This window comes from Gymnoscopelus braueri (assembly GCF_963280865.1).
Source record: "Gymnoscopelus braueri genome assembly, chromosome: 6".
Taxonomy (NCBI): Eukaryota; Metazoa; Chordata; class Actinopteri; order Myctophiformes; family Myctophidae; genus Gymnoscopelus; species Gymnoscopelus braueri.
In genome coordinates this window covers 43,127,543-43,153,592 of record NC_137607.1, presented here as the reverse complement: position 1 = coordinate 43,153,592, position 26,050 = coordinate 43,127,543, and the positions used below count along the sequence as shown (strand labels likewise).

Genomic DNA, 26,050 nt, shown 5'->3' with positions numbered 1-26,050 from the left:
ATGACAAAAGTGGATTGTGTTACAACTAACGGATTGTATGGGATCACCTGGTAGAGCATATACCATTAAGGCCTTGCATAGCTGGCCCGGGCTCCAGTGTTTTAGGTGGTGGGGCTACACATTGTTCATGTTTGTATCACTGATTTGTAAACCCCTGGGTCCTCCAGGGCTCTACACTAGCCCTGTGAGCTTGCAGACCCGCTATTTTAACCGAATGTTCACCACAGAATAGGGACGCTAGGATTCATGTGGTTAACCACTTTCATCCTGGCGTCCCTATTTTGGGCATGTCATTATACTGTAGGTAAAACATTACCAAGCTTGTGAAAATAGCATATCTACAAGCACACAAACGCATAAGTCAGCTATTTTGGTTACATTTCAACATGTACAGTATGATACAGTAGGTGAATAACAGTGAGTGTTGCTGTGTGTGCCACCAGGCTCCAGACCCGACCTGGACCCTCTGCAGTGGGACTTTGTAGGAAAGAACCTGTTCTGCATGGCCGCCGAGGGCCTCATCTTCTTTATCTTCACTATACTGCTGCAGTACAGGTTCTTCATCCGCTGCAAGTAGGTTCTGAGCTAATTATGTATGTTCATGTTTCAATGCTGTATATTTCTATTTCACAGAGGCAGATATTGTACTTCTTACTCCACTACAATTATTTGAAAACTTTAGTTACAAGTTACTTTTTAGATTACAATTATTATTACAAAACATACTGTACATTAACTAATTAAGACCTATTTTATACTTTGTCTATTGGAGAAAAAAAGAGCAGACCATCAAGCTCACAACGCATCGCATCTCGCATCTATTATTTTCCAAAAAGATTGACAACTTTAAGTTGGTACTTATATATTTTGATGCCAATACTTTTGTACTTCTACTCAAGTCAAATATTGAATACAGGACTGTTATTGTACTAGAGTATCTATATTGTTGTATTGCTACTTTTACATAACCACTTAATCTCCAGCATCCGTATTGTGTACGTAAAATTGTGTTTTTGTGTAAAATAGCAGATCAACAAGGACGCTTCACATCAGCTTATCAATCGGTCATTTTCAGCGAAAACTTTCCCCACAATAACAGAAAACAGAAAAGACACTAGCATAGAGCCCTGAGGGACTCCGTTCGACAATGTGGGTTTTAGCTGGTTAAGTACAGAAATGGAGCACCTGTTCCAGCACTGTTGTAATGCTGTTGGTGTGGTGTGATGGACAGGCCGTGGTGGACGGAGGCGGGACTGCCTCCTCTGGGTCCAGAGGATGAGGATGTTGCCAGAGAGAGAGAGAGGGTGACTGGAGGACGAGCAAACGGTGACATCCTTACTGTTATGGACCTCAGCAAGGTAACGTGTCACCACACGCATGCGCGCGCACACACACACACACACACACACACACACACACACACACACACGCACACGCACACGTGCACACGCACACACACACACACACACACACACACACACACACACACACACACACACACACACACACACACACACACACACATATAAATGCACCATTTACCATTCATAGACCTTTATGAGTGTCAGTAACAGACCAACAATGCACATTTTTAGCTACAATTAATTCAGTTTGAAGTGGAGTATTTGTCAGTAACAGACAGTCATGTGTGTTGTCAGGTCTATAAAGCTGGTGGGAAGCCAGTAGTAGATCGTCTGTGTCTGGGGATTCCCCGCGGTGAGGTGAGAAGATTTTTAAATAAATACAGTAAACATTCTTATTCTTTTACAAATGAAACCCATTTGTACACATAATTGTGTGTGTGTGTGTGTGTGTGTGTGTGTGTGTGTGTGTGTGTGTGTGTGTGTGTGTGTGTGTGTGTGTGTGTGTGTGTGTGTGTGTGTGTGTGTGTGTGTGTGTGTGTGTGTGTGTGTGTGTGTGTCAGTGTTTTGGTCTGCTGGGGGTGAACGGAGCAGGGAAGACGTCTACGTTCCGCATGCTGACGGGAGACACACCTGTCACCTACGGAAACGCATTCCTCAACCACCACAGGTATATATTATATAAATAGAAAACAGGAAGTGTGTCAAAAGTAAGCTAACAACTTACATGTTGAGTCACATAGCTCACTTTTGTGTAGAAAGTGAGCCAACAGTTATAGAGTCACACTGCCCTCTACTGACAACAATGGTGTACAGCTGCTACTCCATACAGTTGATTATTATTTTTGTTTGTTCATTATTATTTTACTGTAAGAAGCTAAACAAAGCTAAACTAAATGTTTTATTCTTATGTACCCGTCCGTACACAAGACATAACAATATAGATTACCTTGAACCTTCAGAATAAATGAAAAAAGGTTATAAAGAACAAAATCATGGTACATTCTCCTCATGCGACTGTATCTGACTGAACCTGGACTGAACCTAAACAGGAATCTTGATACTGTACATTTTCCAAGCAGTCAAAACACATTTTTATTTTATAGTATGTAATAATGACAAGTTCATTTTTTTTTGCAAAGTTATAAATGGCACATTTCTGGCACAATCTTTGCTAAACCAGTGATTGTATTAGTAAAATGTAATGTGATGGAGTTTGTTGTTCTCAGTATTCTGACAGAGATGGAGCACGTCCATCAGCTGATGGGATACTGTCCCCAGTTTGACGCCATCAGCGACCTGCTGACAGGCAGAGAACACCTGGACTTCTACGCACGCCTCCGAGGGGTCCCAGAGGACACCGTCAGCAAGGTCAGCATGATGACATATTTTCCTGTCATGGACAAGGAACATCTTTAACCACAGGAACCCTAGAGTTCCCTATTCTGGGGGCGAACATTCGGCGAAAATAGTAGATTGGTTATTGGTTGGCTATTTTCTGAGAAATGTATCTAGGAATGTCATTCAAGTGATACTCAAAAATCTTAATGACGTGCTTTCACTTTCAAGTTCATGTACACCAAAAGGTGTTGAGTAGATGTGTATTTGACCAAACTAAGCACAGAAATATCTGAATTTGTACATGATTTAACCCATTATAACCAGGAAAGTGTCATTTTAGATTTTTACGTTGGCTATTAAAAAAATTGCAGATATACAAGCTCACAGTGCGGCACGCGGTGACCACGAGCGTGTACATCTGCTATTTTGGGACATTATTGAAAAATCTCGAAAGTGTGAGAACTACTGATTTAAAAGGCATTTGTAGAATCGGCCTGAAGTCTTAATAATAAAAAAAAAGTTCTTTTCACTACTGAAAGGGGAGCCCTTGCCACAAACTGAAAAACTACAGCTCATTTCAAAAAGAACTTTCCTGTTGAGCGAAAACAGGAGAGGGCCTGGTATATAGCCTTGAGGGACTCTGCCCTTTGTGTGTGTGCGTGCGTGTGTGTGTGTGTGTGTGTGTGTGTGTGTGTGTGTGTGTGTGTGTGTGTGTGTGTGTGTGTGTGTGTGTGTGTGTGTGTGTGTGTGTGTGTGTGTAATATACAGTAGGCTATGTGTGTGTGTATTCATGAATATGAATCAGTTGTTTGTTCAGAGATTTATTTGCATTTGCACAGTAGTCACATATTTGTTGTTTCCCTGGCAGGTGGCCCAGTGGGGGGTGAGCAAGCTGGGACTGAGTCAGTACGCTGACAGAGAGGCTGGAGGATACAGCGGAGGCAACAAGAGAAAACTGTCCACTGCCATCTCTCTCATAGGAGCTCCTCCTGTTATATTCCTGGTGACTATATATCATATACTATATACCCAGTGTCCTGCAAACAGTTGGGGAGCTACAGTACTTACACACATATTTGGATTTGTATCCATGAGCTACGGCTCAGTTTCAGATAAGGTTCTGAGAATTTAATTTGGGCTGTGCCCAGGAGGTGGTGCTCACCCTGAACGTATACCGTAATTAACAAAATCTTTCTAAAATAACGAAAGTAGAGATGCGTCACAAGCAACGTGACATGGAAAACATACACAAAAAACACAGAACTTGACTGGTTCTGGGAAGTTTGAGATTATGGAAGGTTCTGGGTTACTCTACATAGTGGAAATGAGCCATTAGATATTATGCACATACACATATAATAAAGACACACACAGACGTTGTACATTTTTTTATGTTGTGACTTGGTTGTTGTCAGGATGAGCCCACAACAGGCATGGACCCCAAGGCCAAACGCTTCCTATGGAACTGCATCGTCAGTGTCACTAAGGAGGGCCGGGCTGTAGTTCTCACCTCCCACAGGTAGGTGACGCTACCTCCTAAACCAGCTGTTGTCAAAGTGATTTACCTGGGCTACATGGACTAATCTAGGGAGTACAGAAAATATATCTGGATTTGCCTTCCCAAACAGTCCTGTTGAATAGCTGACTGTAGTCTCAAAAATAAATGCATACACCCTATTGTAACACCATAATCATATTAACACAAGGGGTAATATCATAGAATATTATTAGGCTACAAATTAATCGACAGTGTGAATGCGACTGAGTGCATGCAAGGCGACTGGATGGAAGAATTCTCTCACTTCAAATCATGCACTCTCATTGTCATTTCGCTCTTAGTCTCTCCTGCATGCATGCATGCATGTGTAACCATGCATCATCTCAGCTGATGTCCTTTTGTACGCTAAATTTAATGACTGACTGACTGACTGACTGACTGACTGACTGTTGTAGAGCACACATTTTATACCAATTATATTTTAGTTAAATAACCCCAAATGAATCAATCGTAGTGAATGTACTTGTAGGTTCTGGTGCTGACAACTTAAAAACTCTACTTGTGTTTACTCAGTGCCACCGGTACATGAATCTCCTAATGCACTGGTTCTCAAAGCGGGGTTGGGGGACTCACAGCTAAATGATTGACATTTAGGAACCAAATGGACCCTTACTGGTCTATAACTCTGAGAGTGTACAAATAGAACCACCCTTACAGGTCCATTTGTTTCTATTTGTACACTCTCAGAGTTAAATTAACACTGAGGATTTAAAAAATCACATAAAATGGGTCAAACTGGGTGTCCTTGAAATTAAAAAGATTGAGAATCACTGTGCTAATGGAGTTTGTGTTATTGTCAGCATGGAGGAATGTGAGGCTCTGTGCACCAGGATGGCCATCATGGTCAACGGAAGGTTCCAGTGTTTAGGTTCTGTACAGCACCTGAAAAACAGGTACCCACACTCTCTGTCTTCGCTGTGTCTTTATATTACTGTAGTGTATATCTTATAGTATATCTTATATATTATTATATTATTAGGAATTAATTTTCCTCCTGTCCTGTGTCATCATGTTGGTACCAATCGCCAAATATTTTCTGAGGTGGCACTCAGTGTAAAAAGGTTGAGACTGCTCTATAGCAATGATTGCTATCAGAATATAGAGCTATTTAACACTTATTTGAACTCATTCCCTGCCTAGAACATAAAAAACGTAATTATTTCCAATTACCAATTCTGCCAAGAACGTAAAAAACGTAATTTTAATTTAAAAAATAATAATAATGATTTTTCAAAGATTTAGACTCCTATCCACTTCCTTGTTAACTTAAAACTTAAAAATTCAGTATCTCGGCTCCTGAGTACTTGTGGCAGTGGGCAAACGCGGCCAGAAATAATTCAGGCAGTGAATGAGTTAACAAAAAGATATCACTTACACCACCCTTTCCATGTGGGTGCTGGTTCCCTCAGGTTTGGTGACGGGTACACCGTCATCGTGCGTGTGGACGACACCAAGCAGGGGATGGACCCCTGTCCGGTAGACACGTACATCAGAAGCTCCTTCCCCAGCATCGAGCTGAAGGAGCGCCACCAGAACGTGCTGCAGTACCAGCTGCCCTCGCACGCCTGCTGTCTGGCGCGCATCTTCGATGTGCTCGCCAACAACTCCGAGGAGCTGGGCATTGTTGACTACTCTGTGTCTCAGACCACCCTGGATCAGGTGAGGCTACCATGGGCAAGGCCAGGCAAGCTTATTTGTATAGAAGCACATTTCAACAACAAAATTCCAAAGTGCTTTACATAAAACGTTAAATAGAGTAGAATAAAGTCAACACATTATAAAAAATTGAATACAATGAAAAGAAAAAAATAAACAGAAAAATAAGAATAAAATTACAAGTGCAGAAGAATGATTAAAAGATCTCAATAAAAGCCAGCGGCAAACAGAAAGGTTTTTAGCTTCGTCTTAAAAGAACCCGGAGTTGTAGCAGTTTTCTGGTCGTTTTTTTTCCGGATATGGGGTGCATAAAAACGGAATACTAATTTGCAACGTTTAGTTTTGACTCTGGGTTCAGAATGCAAACCGGTCCCAGACAACCTGAGATATCTGGATGGTTCATGATATACTGTAGCACAAGATCAGGAATGTATTCGGGCCCTAAACCATTTTGAAATAAATGTATTTGACAGACAGGGAGCTAGTGTAAAGATTTAAGAACTGGAGTGATATGATCCACTTTCTTGGGATCAGTAAGGACTCAAGCAGCAGTTCTGAATCAACTGCAGTCATCTGACTAAAGTAAAGAATGCATTAATTTTCCTTGTTGCAATCAACTTATTTATATTGCTCCTTCTTTTAGGTGTTTGTCAACTTTGCAAAGGAGCAGGGTGACGACGACAGACTCACAGCTGTGGTCGTCAACAACGGAACGGCGCCGCCCCGCCGTCCAGCTCCGCCCGCCCACTTAGCCCCACCCACAGCCCCACCCACAGTCCAACCACGGACGTCAATCAAGCCACCGCCTCGGTCGGGCAAGGCTCCGCAGTCTGGCGACTCAGTCTGGCGACTCAAAGAGAGTAGTACATCTGTGGAGGACGATCCCAGAGAAAGCGTGTCCAACAGAGAGACAGACGCCGGCGTGGCCATGAGCGTTCTGCCCAAAGCAGAGCAGAGGGAGGCTGAAGACACGTCCACCTGGAGCGGACCCAGCTGCAGCAGCAGTGGTGGGGACGTCACACAGGAGACCACAGTTGATGAGTCCAGATGTCCTGGCCCCGGGGACAGCTGTAGCAAGGACCCCGGGGACAGCTGTAGCAAGGACTCTGGGGACAGCTGCAGCAAGGACACCAGGGACAGCTCTAGTAAAGCCCGTGGGGGCAGCTGCAGCAAGGACCCTGCCTCTCTCTTTATAGTGGGCAGCAACACAAAGGACAGCAAGGTGTGATGTGAGACTGGATGCAGACGACCGATGGACCATCTCCATTTTGAGGCTTCTTGCTCTGTTTTTTGTCTGATGAACTCAGACATAGTATACGTAGACACCGCATTGGCCACTGGGGTCGTAGGTCAATGTCGCTACCGTATTGGCTGGGGCAACTTGTCATAACTCCACTGTAAGAAACATACCTGAGTCATATACCTGGAGACTGAACTTTTTTCTTTTTTATAACTTTACTGTCTACGGTAAGGAAGATAAGGCATTTTGGTATGAAAACTAACAATTTAAATTTAACCAAGTATCCTGTGTCATAACATAAAGCTACATGTCTGGAATTTGTAACAAACCAGACCGCTTGGTAGGGATGGGCAATATTATCGATATCACGATATATCGCGATATTTTATTTCGCGATACTGTATCGATACTCCAGTATCGATATCGCGATTAAAAAAAAAAAAAAAAAAAAAAAGTTTTTTTTTTTTTTTTTTCTTTTTCTATCACAGATCTGCAGCTACTCAATATGTAGTGTATATATAAACAATATGTAGTTTTGATATCGCAATATATCGCAATATATCGCAATATATCGCAATATATCCCAATATATCGCAATATATCGCAATATATCGCAATATATCCCAATATCGTGATACGACCCAAGTATCGTGATGCGTATCGCAATATAATCGTATCGTGACCCAAGTATCGTGATACGTATCGTATCGTGAGATTGTTGCCAATACCCATCCCTAGGGAGCCAGGAGGTAGAAGAGTCTAGAAAGCTGAAAACGTTGACCTGTGTGTCAGGGCGGGACAGGGAGTGACAGACCACCTGTTTTAGCCGATCATAATGTGCAAGACTTAAATTTGAAAATCGGTTGAGAAAACAGAGAGTTATGATTATTTTAATTGTGGAGAGCCCCCCTGCTTCAAAACACGTACAAGGGGCATACATGCATTTAGGAGGCACGGATTGACCCTTACAATATGGTGACTGTGTTGATGCATTGCTCCAGTGAACAGCAGTGGCCAATGCAGTATCTGTGTGTAACTATGGGGTTGAACTCTGCACGATGCCAGCAGTCGCCCAATAATCAAGGCCTGTCTTCATCTCTCGCCGAGTGAATCGGTATGAAACGGACGACGTAAAGAAATAAAAACGTATTTAATTGAGTCCGAAAATAAATATTATTTATATATTATGAAGAAAAGCAGCTCAGAGACACTTATCACTTCTCAAGTATGGGTTTGGTGCCTTTATTAAACTCCAACGAGAAAGCTTTGTAATTGTTATCAATGAGTATGTTGCTTGCTGCCTGTCGCCCCACATTGAAAAAACTCAAGGCACTGCAAGTTGCTTTGCTTTGTAGAATGCACAAAGAAAGCAGTGCGGTGCACCCTGTGTTTTGCAGCCTGCAAAATGTGTGCTGTCTTATCAGGGGGCCTAAGACTCTTCAGGAACTGGTGATACGTCATCTTCCTCTGCATTAATATTTCCAGTCAACACATGCTGTAGTTATTCTCCAAGAAGGTTAAACAATGTCAAAATGAAAGGTGGGGTTCCTCAGGGCTCAATCATCGGATCTCTAAAACATCTCAGCTTTCACAAAAAGCACTTTAATGGAGAACATGCTGCATGAACTCAAAATGAAAATAGCCATAATAATATTGTAATAGAAGCTGTTCTGGCTACTGTATATAGTCGTTTAATCCAGCAAACGGTAATTTGTTGGCCTGGATTTCTGCTGGAATTAGAATTCATTAGTGAGTCCAAGACTTCAGTACCCTGTTATTAGGATTTGTTTTAGCTCTGTAAATGGGACACTTTTTTTCTTGTCATTTTGGACCAAAACCTCTCTTATCTGCATCTGTCATTTTGATTGTTACAATCATTTCTGTAAATTACTGTATATCAGACTCATATGCCTAGGATCCATTTTGATCCCTACCCCAAAACACAGACTCCACAACAGGCCTGTGGTTCCCAAACTGGGGGGTCCCCAAATTATTTTGGGGGGTCCCCAGATGATTAGCTTAATGTGCAACATTGTTTTCTCACTCAACAGTAAACAAACCCAACATACAGTATAAGTGTATACAGGGTATTTGGACATTTCTAAAGTTACAATTTAATGAATTTTAAAACCTTTTTAATACCCTATTGGCCGAATTGTCAAATATTACGAAGAAAGAGGCAAACATTGTGAAAATAGCCAATCGTTGTGAGCTTGTAGTTCGGCTATTTTCGCAATATGTATCTGTGGAACAGAGTCAAACTAAATGTAATGCCTAAACTACTACACTTCCAAGTGCTTGTCAGGGTGGGGGGGTCCCCAGTTCAAATATGATTATTTTGGGGGGTCGTGGCCTGAAAAGTTTGGGAACCCTTGCACTAGGCCATAATTTGTTTTGTATTCATTTTCATTTGTTTTTATTTATAGGCTTAATATTTAATTGTTTGTGAACAAAACATTTAACTATGTAGCAGAATGTATTTCCAAAGCACTGTGATCCACTCCAAAATAGTGGATATATTGTTACATTAGTAATGTTGGCCATGAGTTGACAATACTCTCTGAAGAGTGTCATTCCACAAATGCTAAACCAAACAGTTGCGAAAATATATAATTTATTTATGGGTCAATATGTAAATACTGATCTTGAATCTGGATCTTAATATATAAAGTTTATTGTTTTTATCTTCAATTATGGGAGTATTTTGAGGGTAAAGATCTTATTCAAGTTCAAATAATACAGAATATACTATAATATAATACTGAATGGTCTCATAGTGTATATGCTTGAATGTATTGTACCTACTTGAATATGAATGTTTGTCTAAACAATATGCATACGTGTGTGTGTGTGTGTGTGTGTGTGTGTGTGTGTGTGTGTGTGTGTGTGTGTGTGTGTGTGTGTGTGTGTGTGTGTGTGTGTGTGTGTGTGTGTGTGTGTGTGTGTGTGTGTGTGTGTGTGTGTGTGTGTGTGTGTGTGTGACAATACTGTATAGTAAATCGTTTAAAATAGAAAACAGATCATTTACAGAAAAAAAGTGTATTTTTCAGTTTTTGAATGTTCTTTGCTCCAGAAGTGAATAAAAACGTTCTGTGGAAAAGGTAGTGGTGGGATTGGATCTATGCTTTAGGTCAGTCGTTCTCAAAGTAGGGTCCGGGGACCTCCAGGGGTCATTGGGGGGGTTCCAGGGGTCCCCAGCTAAAGTAGTTAATACAGCATCACAATCATTTTAACCACTTTATCCATTTACATAATATTGGCTATTAAAAAATAGCAGCGCTCAGTAACATCTGCTATTTTAGAACGATTTTGAAAAAATTCAAAAATGTTTTGTATAATTTTGAATCTTTTTCTTTTTTTTTAAACATAAATCTTCTCTTCTGGGGGTCCCTGGCACAAAGCCTTTTCAAATGGGGGTCCGCGGCCAAATATATATACATTTGAGGGTCCTTGGCACGAAAACGTTTGAAAACCACTGCTTTAGGTACACGTGGTTCTGGAAGCTGAAGTCTTAACTACTCCACCATGGATGTCCAGATGATGAGTTGAGTCCAGGAGGTTCTTCTTGGTCAGAGAGAGGATGACCGCTGGTTTGGAACCTTTACAGATCGGAGGAAGATCTCTCAGTCTGGCGCCTTCTACTGGAATAGCAGGTACACTGCGTCCCTTGTCTGGCACAGGCATCCCATCTTCTCTGTTACATTTTGACAAGACAATGAATAAAGTCTTTATTTCATTAAGGACAATGGCATGGATATGTATTGTTAAAACGTCTTGATTTAAAGTCAGTATACTGTGTAACATTTTCAACTAATTTATTATTTTTATAATCTTTCACTGTTATATTTTTCACATTAACCTTTCCACATAAATGTGTTTTTTGACAACTTCTTTAAAAGGATCCCTGGCTAATAAGCCAAATATGCCTTAACACATTATAATTGTCCTCCATAACTAAAATGTAAAATTAAAAACATTTAAAATATTGATTTGATGCTCATATTAACCTTAGGAAGTATTAAGTTGGTTGAAGGATAATACCAAAACATCATGATTATACATATTGTGCTAATTGTTTAGGACATGGGTTCCCAAACCTTTCAGTGCTGCGACCCCCCAAAATAATCATATTTGAACTGGGGACCCCCCACTCTGACAAGCACTTGGTATTGTAGGCATTACATTCAGTTTGACTCGGTTCCATACATATTGTGAAAATAGCCAAAGTACAAGCTCACACGCCTCGCGCTGCGTTTTTTTTTGCACATATTTAAAAAATGAGCAGTGTTATGACCCTAGGGTCATATCATACAGTATGTAGTTCCTTGTGTGTTGTCTTCTCTTCCCTGTGCAATGTGCATGTTTCTCCCCAGCTGGTTGTGAGTGTTGTCTGAGTGTGAGTGGCTAACTTTTAGGTGGAACCACGCTGGTGATTGGCTCCTGTGATGGGCTCAACTATAAAGCTGTCTGTCACCAGCATTCTGATGTCATCCTCCAAGCCAGCCTCCAAACACCAAAACTATTCAGTGTTTTTTTATTATTTATTTTTCCTTTTTGCTTTAATCCCTGAAATTGAGAATGAACAGTGATGGGGGCGGCCATAGCTGAGTGGTTAGTGAGCCCGCCTAATGAGCCAGAGGCCCTGGTTACCCCAGGTACGATTCCAGGCCAGGCCAGCAAATGTGTCGATGAAATGAAATTTGTCCCTGAGCAAGACTCTTAACCCCTAATTGCTCACAGGCCCTCATTGGAAACAAGACCGCAAGGACTTTAATGAACGGACCTGTTAAAGGAATTATCCTTTTTATGTCTTACTGTGCTCTGCGGTGGGTCTGACGCAGGTCTTTCCTCTGTGTCAGACATGTTAGAGTCCTAGGTTTGTGCATAGGGTCTCCAGGACCATGAGCCCACCACCTCTCCCGTCTGCCCACTCGCCGGGTCACTCTCTGCAGCAGGGCGTCCAGGCTGGACAGAGAGATGTCAGGCAGAAGAAATTCAGGAGACCTCTAGAGAGACACGATGAGAGGGTTTGGTCAAATGTTCAAGTGGCATTTCATCTGAAAACAGTCAATTTATTATGCACAGAAATAATATCAAGCATGATGAAACTTTTACACATTTTAAAAGGTTTTTAAAATGTTTTTAGCAATGTACTTACTAATAGGCAACATACTAGTAAGCTACTCTTTTACTACTCTTACACCTCAAGTAAAATGATAATATGTTTGCCCCAGAATAGAGACTATAGACTGGCTATAGACTTCAAGTGGTTAAAAGTAATTTATACAAACATATTTAACCCTTACACATTTGGAGTAGAATGATCTGTCAGGGGGGCTAATCTCGTGCACCAGTCTACTGGTGAATGGTGATCTGTCCACGCAGTGCTTGGTCCTCAGTCTGGACGGATCAATAGTCACAGCATCTGGGTCAGACCCAACCACGGGCAACAATAGTATGGGAGGCAGAGGTGTTGTATTGGATGCTGAGGCTGAGGCTGGTTTAGTTTGACACACAGGTGGCAGTTTCAGAAGCTCTGCAGAATTTGCTGACACATCCAGGCCCGTGTGAGCTGCTTCACCTTCAGTGTCTGTGGACTGAGCTTCTTCAGAGACGCTGCTGCTGCTACTCCGTTCATCTGAGCCGCTCATGATCTCTGGTGGTTTTTCCTCATCTGGACCGTCAACATCCTCTTCCTCTACCACATCCTCTTCCTCTCCCAGAGGCTCTATGGCGGAGGCCAGGACAGGCATGAGATTGACACAGATCCTCATCACCTTCCCTGATCTCTCGCATGTGTTGTTTATCGTGCATGTCGTTGTTGTTGTTTTTCTGTCTGATTTGGTAATGTTACATTTCTCCTTTGGCTTAATGGATTTTATCCAGTGAAAGTACTTAATGCCATCATCATCTGAGGATGGGAGTCTGGTGCTGTAGGCTCCGGTTCTTCCAGTCTTCCTGTGGGTTTGTCCAGCCTCCCGATCCAGTGGCTGCAGTGTCGTTGATAGTCTCTGAAGTTGCCCAAACATCTCTCAAAAACGTACATGCTGCAGGTCTATTTGAAGAATAGAATTAACATAAAAAGAAAAACACATTTCTTGCTCAACAGTGTAGAGCTGCATGTTCTTCCAGCTTGTTCCTGGGGCTACTGAGAACAATTAGACAAGTATTTGTCTGCTTGCCTGTTGGGGGGGGTGAGGCCTATTAAACTGTGTTGTAGCAACAGACTGCTACAACGGTTTTATGATGCTGAAGATATATGTATGCCTTCTGCTGTTGCACATTTGACACTGCTGCTAAACAGTGGTGTAAAGTAACTAACTACATTTACTCAAGTCCTGTCCTTAAGTACTATTTTGAGGTATTTTTACTTTACTTGAGAATTTCCCATTTTCAATACTTTTACTTCTACTTCACTGCATCTCAGAGGCAAATATTGTACTTTTACTCCACTACAATTATTTGACAACTTAAGTTACTAGTTACTTTGTAGATTTTGATTATTATTATGAAACCACTTCAGACTTATATATACTTTGGCAATTTAAAAATAGACGATCTACAAGCTCACACAACGTGTCACTTTGCGACGCGTTGTGATCTTGTAGATCTGCTATTTTCAAAGGATTTTTGTACATTTTATACATTTGATAACTTGTGAAATGGGACCTTCTGCATAATGAATACTTTCACTTTTGGTACTTTAAGTATATTTTGATGCCAATACTTTTGTACTTTTACTCAAGTACATTTTGAATACCGGATTTGTAATTGCAAACACACAATTTCTACAACAGGGTACTGGTATTGATATTTTTACTTAAGTAAAACATGTGAGTACTTCTTCCTTCACTGCTGCTAAAGATGTCATACCTGACAGAAAACATATTTTCAGGCCAGTATACCAATTCCATCCAATCAGATGGACAATTTGGAACTCAAACACTACAACATTAAAGCTGGTAAATGAAGCTCTTTCCTGACTGAATTAAATTGACGACCCACCTGAACATGTATTTTCTGTTCACCAAAGAGCTGGAGAGATGGGGAGACCCCTGTTACTGAACAAGCACTCTATAGCAATGACTAGACCATATACATCAGAATATAGAGCTAAAAAAATAAAATTATGTTTTGTTTTAACCAAAAGGATATACATATTTACAGCACCTTTATTTTTATTTTATTTTTTTTTACTTCATTACATCAGTATTATTAGTTCTACTTAATTATTATTATTATTATTATTATTATTATTATTATTATTATTATTATTATTATTATTATTATTATTATTATTATCATCATCTTGTTGTTTAATAGGCTATATTGTATTGTTGTGTTGGCACAGTCTCTGCGTAATACTCACACAAAACCACAACCAAACTCACTGAGTTGGCAAATATATTGGTTCAATTTAAATCTGTAATGGCTTTTAATGTTGTTTGTTTCAACCGACATCAGTGTCAGGATCACACATCATTCATATTAAGCAACCATGGTCTATGAAAACAAATCCCAAAAGAAGCGACTAGGCCATATGAGCACATCTGTATAATGCTGCACATCAGCTATTTGAAAATAGCAGATCTACAAGCTCACAACGCCTTTGCTATTTTCAAAAAATCTTGAAATAGAATGTGGAATATTTGGAATATTTTTTAAACACAAATCTGGTACGGGGGTCCCTGGCACAAAACAGTTTCAGATGGGGGTCCGTAGACAAATGCAATTAATTTGGGGGTTCATGACATGAAAATATTTGAGAACCACTGGTTTAAATAATATTTTGCCCAAATAAGCAACTACACTTTAGAAACAAGCCCCAAAAAACGCAACCACCAATATTTACAAGCAACGTTACAGAAAAAGAAGCCCAAAGTCACTTATGTTATGAATAAGCGGACATGGCAACACTGCCGAGGGGCCCCTGGCCGTGACGTCACAGGGTGGAGACTTTTTTTTATAGTTATTATTTGGTTAAAATCTTGATCCCATACTCGGGAATTTAAGGCAGCTGTTATTGGCTATTTGGTTGTCAGCGAGACGATCGTCCAAATGTGCTGTAGACCTAAGGGCTACGGTTGCCCTGACAACGGTCGTCCTTCCGGCTTATGGGATCTAGACTCAACCCTTTTTGTTTGCTTTAAACCACAGTGCTGAATCTGTCTGACCTGGAAAACAACATTACCTTTCCTTCATATTACAATAGTTTGTAAATTATTGTTTACATGTTTTGAATAGACCAATTATTGCGTTGACTCGGCTTGTTGCTTGCGCTGTAAAAGATGGTTGTTCTGACTAATAACAGCAATGAAGAACAGGATATTAATATGTGAGTGGAAATAACAAGTCCTGTGGCCAGCTAGCCTTTAGCCTTTAGCATGTACCTTTAAACTTCCTGCTAGTGTTGTTGACATACTGGGTTTGTTATTCGGTGTTAAGATACTGATTAAGATCACTTGATGAAGTGCATATTATTGCTGTAGCTTTGGGTTGCCCTTGATAGTCGGTTTAGCTGCCAGTGAGCTAATTTAAATGGGCTTAATGGTTGGAGTGGTTTACAGCTAACCTGATAGCCTGCATAGCAATGACTGTTTTGGCATCATCACATTAGACTGCAGAATGTTTTGCAGCTTAGCAACCCATCTGTTTATACATAGATTATAATGTGTGATGGCTTGAATATCTATGCATATTAAGTTGCAGAAATATGTGATCTTGCAGTAGTGAAGTGGATATTTAATCTAGGAAATTGGCATTGCAAGAGACACGAGCTGTTTATATAGCCTTTGTACAATAACATATATTGATTGCATTGAGCAGCTTGTCAAAAAAAAGAAAAAGACAAAAAGCTGACTGTGCTAAATGTTTTTTTGTTTTTTTTTGCATGTTAAATGTAAACAGCTCGTTATGTTGTTACCAGCCTGCAGAGAGAGGGCGGCTAAATATGGCATGAGCAGACCCAGCTCAGTAGCCAATCACACTGCAGGGATTCCTAGTGGGGCGGGGCTTCTATGTAAAGCCCACTGACCCACTTTAACATGACACACATGCAGTATGCATGTTCCCATCCTGTTACAAACCACTGCTGCAAAGTAATTAAGTACATTTAAGTACTGTGCTAAAGTAAAATTGTGAGGTATTTACTCATTTCCTTTTTATATATATATCCTGCTGTACACTACATCTCAGAGGCAAATATACTTTTTACTCCACTTGAAGCAGTTAACAACTTTCAAAAATAGAAGATCTACAAACTCAGTGCGTTGCATTGCAGCGCGTTGTGAGCTTACAGAGGTGATCTTTTTTCACGACACCGAAGTATGAATTAGGGCTTAAGTCATTTAGAGAAGCCATGGCAATCTCCCCTCTTTCTGTGTAATGATGATGGTCATGGTAATGGGAAGGTGGTGGACAGTACAAAGCACATTTACTAGAGTACTGTATTTAAGTACATTTAGAGGACTTACATTATTTGAGTATCTGTACTTGAGTATTTGTATGTTTGGATACTTATGGCGTTCACTCCACTGCATTTCAAAGACAAATATTATTTCTGGGAAGGGTTGTGTACTTTTAAATGCTTTCAAAGGCACGTAGTCCTCTTTAACACAAGTATAAAATTGACTCAGCAACTTGTAATTGAGTAATGTTTGACCAGGAGTATCTTTGAGTACTGGAGGTTGAGTGCTTTGTCCAGCACTCACTGGTAATAATGAAGCTGTTGTTTTTGCTGTGCAGCCTGATAGAGGAGCGTAAGTGCTCGTCTCTGCCCTGCTCTCCGGCCAAGCGAGTGTCTCCAGCCAAGAGGAAGCAGTTCTTCATCAACCAGGCCATCCGCAACTCTGACCTCACTCCCAGAGCCAAGGGCAAGAAGAGCCAACGCCGCCTGGAGAACAGTAAGATATCCTTTCTTCTTTTTTTCCCCCACGAATCAATGTGGAAAAAAATCGGAGATAGATTTTTTTTTATAATCAACTAAATCGATTAGTCTGATTAACCACTTAAACCCTATTTTATTCTTCATTGTGCACAAAACAAAGATCCAAACTACGAGCTGTGAGCTTTAAAGGGATATTTCACTTTCAAAAAAACTTTGGGTCATTTTATCATCTACTCAGGCTTTTGTGAACCCCCCAGACCGTTTTTAAGTTGCTTGATTCAGTATTTAGATATTTGATATTCATTTTATCAGACACGCCCCCTTCCTATACAAACCCATTATAACTTCAAACTCAATTTTTAACATGTTAGATTCATCGAAAACACCCGTCCTTGGTTCTGGTGACTCACCCTGCCCTCCTAATACGCGAGGGGGCCGTGTTTTTTCTATAACTTTTTTCATTTATTTTTAATATGTTTTTGGGAAAATGAAAAAGATTTAATACAATAAAAAAATTAAAAATTAAAAAATGAAAAAAGTAATCGAAAAAACACGGCCACTCACGTATTAGGAGGCAGGGTGAGTCACCAGAACCAAGGACGGGTGTTTTCGATGAATCTAACATGTTAAAAATTGAGTTTGAAGTTATAATGGGTTTGTATAGGAAGGGGGCGTGTCTGATAAAATGAATATCAAATATCTAAATACTGAATCAAGCAACTTAAAAACGGTCTGGGGGGCTCACAAAATCCTCAGTAGACGATAAAATGACCCAATCTTTTTTTTGAAAGTGAAATATCCCTTTAAGATTGGCTATTTTGCGCTATTTTTTTTAAAATAGATTATTTTATTAAATAAACTGCAAATTTCATTTCAGTGTGACCTTCCTGTTTATCTTTATTACCATCACACAGAAACAGTCATGCAAAACAACAACAAAAAGCAAACAAACAATAACCTTGAATTGATTCTGCATTGATAGCATTTTGTCAGCAGGAGGACTAAATGTTTGTTTGTCCTTGAACAGCGCGTTTCCTTGCCAACCTGTTGGAGAGAGATGAGTGTTCCACCAGAGAGGAGTTGGAGATGTGCAGCAGCAACCCCGCTCTGCCCTCCATCTTCACCGAGGCCTGTTCCAATGAGAGATACGCTGAGGCACGACAACTAGGCCCGTAACGATACAGTAACTGCATCGATGCATCGTTTTGAATTTTCAACGATCTACTATATCGATATGCAAACAGCTAAATATCGTATCGTTTGACTTTGAATCGTATCGAATCGTTTTGCAATGCAAATAATCGTATCGAATCGTTCTGCAATGCAAATAATCAATTATATCAATACTAAGTACTTTTAAGAAGAAGAAAAGAGAAAGAGGGGTTTATATCCAGTATCCAGGTATTTATTTTTCACACAGAATTTTTGGGTAAATAAATAGTTACTATATCGATTTTAAATCATTGAATCGAATCGTATCGTTCTAAATTAACCTGTCCTGTATCGTTCATGTATCGTATCGACTAAATCGCTGAATCGAAACGTATCGTATCGTTCTAAATTAACCTGTATCGTTCATGTATCGTATCGACAACCAAGTATCGTGATACGTATCGAATCGTTGTTAAAACGTATCGTTACACCCCTAACGACAACACTTCTACCACCTCAATGTTTATACCAGGGGTTTTCAACAGGGGGTCCGGGACCCCTACGGGGTCCTCAGAGTTACTACAGGGGGGCCGCCAAATCTTTGTGTGATTGTGATAGGAAAATATTTGCCGAAAATAGCAGGTGAGCTTGTAGATCGCCTATTTTCAGCAAAGATGGGTTTTTGGGGGGGTTAAAGTGGTTAACTGTCTGTGACAAGTCTATGAAAAAGTTTAATCTGCAACCCAATTTTATACAAGATGTAGTGGGTGGGGGGGACCCTGCTTCATCTCTCTTTCAGCTAAGGGGTCCTTGGCCTGAAACCATCTTTAACGACACAAGGCCTATTTTATACTTTCAAAACTTTTTAAAGATAGAGAAAATTGCAGATCTACAAGCTCTATCTACTTCGAACAAAGATGCATTATTGTGAGGTTTGAAAAGCTTTTGATTTTTCAAAACCTCTTTGATTTTTTTGACATTTTTGAAAATGTTCACTTATAATGACATGACAGGGACACCAGGTCGAAAGTGGTTAAAGGCTGCATATTATAAAATCACAGTTTCCTGTTTTTAGCTAACGGGAGCTACACCAATAATAGGATTATTGAAATGGGGTGGAAATCACCCTTTTCAAGGTGCCTGACCTTTGACCCCCTGCCCTTGCAGCTGTGGAACGACTTCATGAACCGCTCAGGAGAGGAGCAGGAGAAGCTGCTGGCTCTGCTGGAGGAGGCCGCCATGAGGAAGAACAACACTGTGGACAAGGAGGCTGGTGAGAAAACACACACACACACACACACACACACACACACACACGCACTCTTCACTGTCAGTATCATCTCTCCACACATACACACAACAGACCCAGCTTCAACTCAATATAGAAGATATCCTTGTTAACGTCCTGTCTGCTAAATTATTATAACAATAATAATAATAATGATGAAAAAACACATGACATAAAATCAGGAGCAGTTTGGGGTTCAGTGTCTTGCTCAAGGACACTTTGACACTAATCCAGTGGGAGCCAACGATCAAATTCAATCTTTGAAGATCAGTTGACTCTTCTCCACAGTCAATCCCACCTTCAGCGCCCAGGACTGCTTCCAGAGGATCGATCGCAGGCTGCGGGCGACGCTCAAACGCAAACAGATCCCCATGGTGAGTATCAGCTCACACTGTTAAGAGACTAAACATGGCCGTCCCTTTCCCTTAGTGTGACTGACGGCCATGTCTCCTCTGTTCCTCTCAGGGGACTCTGGAGGTGCTGGAGGGAGACTTGCTGAGCTTCTTCATTGCTCAGCCTCGCTCTGTTTACACCACCAACCTCGGCAGCAGGTAAGTTACTCTCCTAACATGAAACTTGTGCTATTCTGATGGTTTAGCAGTAGGTGAGAGTGAATCCAGGCGTGAGCCTATTGTATTTATGTATTGTTTATTTGCACATTTAAAAACAACAAACCTACTGTGTCATACTGGGGGGTCAGATCTGGATCTGTTTGCCAAGCCCCGTTTTGATTTATTGATTGATTGAATACTTTATTAGTCAGAAATGTTGTTGCGATCGTGGGCGGGAGTCAGAGGGGGAAAAGAAACGTAAGACAGGCTGCTCTTTGATTTTTAATTCCTACTTAACCACATAAACCCTAGGGTTCCTATTCAGGGGCGAACAGTGGGCGAAAATAGCACATCTAAAAGCTCAGAATGCTTTAGTTGAGTTTAGCTGCCAGTGAGCTAATTTAGTTTTCGTAAAGATATTATGTGTAGATGGGGGAAAAAAGGAGTGGACCTAGTGTAGACCTCTGGTAGACACCGGTCAACTAAGTATATAGGGTTTAAGAGTTGGGAAGTGGAAAAGCACAATGTTTTAAACTCAAAGCATGGTAAGATACAGTATATTAAACAGTAACATTGTCTGTTGTCTGTGTTTGTCCATCAGCTTTGAGAGACTGCTGCTCCATGGCATCTGCCAGTACATGGACCTGGTTTCAGCAAGTTAGTATCTGTACATTTCACATATTTGGAGAATATATTGAATGTATTGAATATTTTATATATAAATGTAAATGTATGACAAATATCCTACTTGCATGGCTATTGGTTTTCAACCTGGCGTTAATTTTCATCTTTATAGGCAAAGAACTGTTTTAAAAATAGAAAAAACAGATCTACAAGCTCACTCGCAATGCATTCAAATATTTTCAGTCAGAATTTGTTTTAAATTGCGAAAATAGCCGAGCTTCTCGATTGACTGTTTTGGCTATTTGTGTGCGACGCCATCGTGCTACAAAGTATAAAATAGATCTTAAAGTGTAAGCATACATGGTGTAACGTGCAGCGTGACAGTCAGTAACGTTGGTTGGTGTTGTGCCCGTCAGGCTCCGACTGTAAGGGCGCCCGGCAGACTGAGGTCCTGAACAAACAGGACGAGTTCCTCCCACCCAATCCCCTGCTGTCTGTCTACCTGGAACACATGAGCTGAGAGCAGGACGTCGCCATTCCACTCCCACCCCTACATCCTCCATCCCCCTTCCGTCTCTCCCTCTGCTTTTCGGACAGGTACAGACAGGTGAAATACAGCTTCAGTACAGGTCGTGTGTCCTCTCTTACATTCTGTGTAGTCTGTAATCCCCATCACCCCCTTGGCCCTGTCAATGTGCCAACTGGAATCTCACTTTAAAACACTTCTTGGGTCATTTGCACGATTAGTTGTTTCATTTATGGACTTACAGGGCTCCCTGATGCAACATTACGTTACAGAAAATATTAGAATAATGAAACATCTACGTGTTTGATCAAATGCTATCTAAATATTGAATCAAGCAACTTAAAATGTGTCTGTGGTGCACACAAAGGAGGCAGAGTAGGCATGCAAATGACCCCAAAAGTGTGTTAAAGTGAAATGTCTCCGTTAAGTGGGCTTTCTTTTATTGTGAAAATAATGCTATAGCAATGCGTTATAGGTGCTAAGATAAAGGTGAAACGGGATGAATTGGAACTAGTCCACTGCAGACCTAGTGTATGTACACACATAGTGTTTTCTTTTGGTTTCTTGCCTTTTTTCCATTCAAACACTATTGTGTCTGTAAAGTGCACAGAAAGTGTAAGCGCTTCCGAAACTTGAAAACAAGTTCAGATTTAAGAAAGTTAAAAAAGTCAAAGTGCTAAAGATAATGAATTGAATGTATGCATTCTATTCACTCAAAAAGCACTGTTTTCCCTGCAAACAACAAAGCACAATGTGTGTTTATATATACTTTTAAATCAGTAGGATTTGTATAAAGTGACATTGTTGTGACATACGTACATCAAATCAAAAGTCTGTCCTTAAGCACAGACACTAGGTCATTCACATTTGGTCAGTTAATGCCTGTCTTTTATTAAGGATATAAAATAATATGGTTCTTCATATGCTTAATAATATAACATGTTTGATCATTTGCTCACTGTGCAGATATGAGGTTTTTTTCTTGAGGATAATTTTGTGGGAATAGTTGATCTTTTTCTCTGCATCTTTGATCTGGGTCTTTATAGACTCAACATAACTTAACTCTCAATTAGTGTACTGTAATTATAGATGTGTTGTTACCCTGACTAAGTCTTTCATTGGGAAATTCTACTAATAATTCAGATTTCAATATGAACAGAATACATGTAATGTTTCAAACTGTGGAAAAGTCAAACATCGGTAATGAATTTAGACGTACAGCCCCCAAAAACTGTTCAAAAGTCAAACTTGAAAGCACTTTTCCAGTTAACATAAACAATCCCCAGGACAAGCGCTTATGCCTTATAAATCCATATGGCAACTTTCTACATATTTATAAATGTATATTTATACATTTGTACTGTCTAGCTTTTGTGAAACGCTTATTCAGGTTATGTAAAAATCTCATCTTCATCATTTCTTTTGTACTGTTAAATTAACTTTAAAATGTTCATTTTTTTGTCAACAACCAAAGTTTGCGTGCGTGCGACGTGCGTATGTGTCACTGTGCATGAGTGTGGGTTTCTCAGGCTTTTAGCGTCTCACTCTGAATGTCATTTTGTAACTTCACATGGTGGCATTTCTTTCTTTGTAATTTATGCATTGTTGAAAGACAAAAGTTGCTGACAATATCTCTGCCTGCCATGTTTACCTGTCTGAGAAATACATTTAGCTGTAAATACAGGGCTTATAATGATGGATGTATGTGTGCTAATGTTAAAGCTTTATTATATCCTTTAGCAGATGGATGTCTCTTATGTTTTTTTAATCATATAAACCCTAGCCTCCCTATTCTGGGGTCGAACATTCGGCGAAAATAGCCGATCTACAAACTCGGCAAAGAGATTTGTTGTAGAGGGAAATATTAGCGGACCTAGTATTGAGCCCTGGGGAGGGGGGACCCCGATCCACTGAGTATATAGGGTTTAAGTGGTTAAAACATGTGAGCGTACATCACCACCTATTTATATCGCACAATAACAAGTACAGGGGTACAGTAATGTTGCCTCATATTTATATGACAAGTGACAACGATGTGACACTGTGTTGTGTTTTGCTTTCTTATGAGTGCCGAAGAACATGTCTGAAACAACACTTTTAATAAATGTCCATTTACCGCCTCAGTGACCTCATCTTTATAGTTTGATACATGAACAATCACACGTCTTATTTATAATGTCTTTATAATTGAACAAACAGCCTATAGACCTTTTGTTTTTCAACTTTCTGATCTAAATCCATGGCAGTGAACAACACACTTGAGTTTGGGGACAAGGTCGTCTACTGCTGGCTAGGATGACCCTTCAATCTGATGCCATGCAAGAGTGCGGTCTAGCCAACACCAACTTGGGACTCCTGAATCGCTGCCCTCCACACTCTCCTATCTAGCATCAGGGTCTTGAGCTCTACAGTGTTGTTAGCTAAGCTGTCGCGCCGAATGCATCTACATAGGTGGTGCGCTTCTTGCTTTTTCTGGCTTTGCCCTGGGTTGGCTCCCATAGCCTTCAATCCACGTGGTAGGCTAAATATATTTGCTGTCGAAGTGCCCTTGAGCAAGACATTGATCATGTACGTACTCGTTGATTTTAAGTCATTCTGGTCTAAAATGAGAAAAAAACAGGCCAACGGTTACAGATTCTGACTGACTTAATACTCCTCTAGGCCATCATTGACAAATGTCCTCCACTTGAACTGAGCTATTGGCCCAAAATCATAACTTACATTTTTGGGGTCATTATATTGTAAAATGTAGTCTACATTTAAACAATTTTCGAAAATAGCCTATCTACAAGCCCACAACGTACCGCGTGGTGGTCTTGTAGATTCTGCCCAAGATTTTTTTCACTATTCGTTGTACGAGAAGTAGATGGGGCTTAAGTGGTTATCATGTTTGAAAAACACAAGGTTGTGCATGTGTGCGTGCATACGTGCATTTGTGTGTGCATATATGCATGCATCTGTGTGGGGGGTCTCAGCTTTTCTCTGATGTAAGAAGGGGGGCTCACAGTCAAACGGTTAGGAACCACTGTCGTTTGTGAGAGTCTGTCTGTCTTCATGTTTATAGAATCAATTACCAAAATGTCTTCATGTGTTCATTCCTCATCAGAGCCACATACATGTCAAGTCAAATATGGAAGCATGCTTCCATAGTCAAAGGGCCCCCACACTGGTACCAGTCAGTTGTGTAAAGTAACTAAGTACATGTACTCAACATTCAATCGCAGCCTGGGTAAAGAGTGGTGCCAGCAGCAGTGGTGGAAATATTGTACTTTTACTCCACAACAATTATTTGAAAACTTCAGTTACTAGTTATTTAGCTGATTTTGATTGTTACAAAACACATTGTAACAATCAAACATTGTTACAGCACTTTATATACTTAGGCTATTTGAAAATCACAGATCTCCAAGCTCACTACGCGACGCGTTGTGATCTTGTACATCTATTTTCCAAAGATTTCGATTTTGAAAACTTCTGAAATGGGACATTCTGCGTGACGAGTACTTTTACTTTTGGTATTTTAAGTACATTACGCTGCCAACACTTTTGTACTTTTACTGAAGTGAATGTTGAATAGCGGACTTTTACCCGTAGAGAGTAAATGTGAGTACTTCCTCCATCACTGACTCAGTGTACGTATCTGACTCTCATTAGCATGAGCTATATGTCTCAATGTAAAAGGAGAGTGACAGTCACAGTGGAGGGATTAAGAAACAGTTGTCATCATGTGACAGATGTCATACGGTGTGCAATAGTCCACAGGAAATAACTTGGTCAACATGTGGACACAGTTGTTACTGGTGATAAGATGCAACAGGATGTGTGGTTGAAAGCACATTAGCATGGATTAAAGTTTTCAGTCATTTGGATTCCATAGAAGTCAGCATGTCTTATGTGGAAGCATGTTGTGCAGCAAAAATGGCCGATCTACAAGCTCTATAATACTTAATAATACTTATTAAGGGCGTGTCATTATTTTTCAAAAACAGCAATGTGTGTGAGCTTGCAGTTTGGCTTTCTTTTGCTATTTTGTGGAACACCATCATACAACAAAGTGTAACATAAGTTTCAAGTGGTTAAAAGACTGGCCTATTAGGAGATCAAAGTATGATCAGTCTTACTCTACACTACAGGTATATACTGTACAATCTGGTGAACGCTTTTATCCAAAAATGCCTTTGTTGTTGACCCCACTGGGACAAGAACCCTCAACCCTGATGGTGTCAATGCCACTTTCTACATGCTCTTAACACACACCAACAAAACTACGATGCCAGAAGAATTCTCATTTTAGAATATATGTTTCGGGCTTAATCTAAGGCACACCCATGGCTTGTTCTGATCTTTACCCACTAGATGGAGCTCTTCTACATAGAAATATGGCACATAACCCACATAACAGTTAATTTCTATAAAAGTGAAGAAAACACCAGTGTTATAATTGATGTGACATTTTGATACAGTATTACAAAGTATACTTTCTTTAATAAGTTACACAGAACATGTTTTCTTGCAGTGCTATAGCCTTAAACACCTTTTATTGCTTTTTTTAATTTGACTTTGGAATGGATGCTTTATAGTCTGCAAAGATATGGTGTACTTTTACAGATGTACATAAATTGTCTATCTTTAGAGAAGACAGCTGGTATTTTTATTTCCGTTTCAACATCAACCAGTCAACACTCACACATTCTAAACATGATTGTCATTTTACCCACTGGAAGATGTATATGAATTGCTCTTAGGAAAAGGGTAATGGTTAGAAATTATGTGATAGTTTTCCAGTGGAAATTTCCATTTTGAGAATGGTACACTCACTGTTATACTCACTAGCTTATACTAGGTTACTGTTATACATACTGGGGTG

General features: G+C 40.1%; 2 protein-coding genes across 4 annotated transcripts in view; both read left to right on the top strand.

Annotated features, from left to right (window-relative positions):
- abca7 (ATP-binding cassette, sub-family A (ABC1), member 7) overlaps nt 1-10,240 on the top strand; it is a 55,556-nt gene extending 45,316 nt beyond the window's left edge. For 2 of the 3 annotated variants that reach the window (XM_080431834.1, XM_080431836.1), the window contains 11 exons: nt 444-573; nt 1,232-1,358; nt 1,659-1,721; nt 1,925-2,031; nt 2,591-2,732; nt 3,571-3,705; nt 4,118-4,221; nt 5,061-5,153; nt 5,670-5,919; nt 6,560-7,496; nt 7,895-10,240. In XM_080431834.1, the coding sequence (XP_080287960.1) occupies nt 444-573; nt 1,232-1,358; nt 1,659-1,721; nt 1,925-2,031; nt 2,591-2,732; nt 3,571-3,705; nt 4,118-4,221; nt 5,061-5,153; nt 5,670-5,919; nt 6,560-7,144 (1,736 nt within the window). In that variant the 3' untranslated portion in view covers nt 7,145-7,496; nt 7,895-10,240. The remainder of the gene's footprint in view (nt 1-443; nt 574-1,231; nt 1,359-1,658; nt 1,722-1,924; nt 2,032-2,590; nt 2,733-3,570; nt 3,706-4,117; nt 4,222-5,060; nt 5,154-5,669; nt 5,920-6,559; nt 7,497-7,894) is intronic. The other variant, XM_080431835.1, reaches the window with a different exon arrangement.
- Nucleotides 10,241-15,295: 5,055 nt separating this feature from the next.
- r3hdm4 (R3H domain containing 4) lies at nt 15,296-23,302 on the top strand. The gene is made up of 8 exons (XM_080431058.1): nt 15,296-15,491; nt 16,901-17,058; nt 18,070-18,197; nt 19,362-19,467; nt 19,771-19,856; nt 19,948-20,033; nt 20,635-20,690; nt 21,074-23,302. The coding sequence occupies exons 1-8, from the start codon at nt 15,445-15,447 to the stop codon at nt 21,175-21,177; spliced, it is 771 nt and encodes a 256-aa protein (XP_080287184.1). The 5' UTR covers nt 15,296-15,444; the 3' UTR covers nt 21,178-23,302.
- Nucleotides 23,303-26,050: the final 2,748 nt, after the last annotated feature.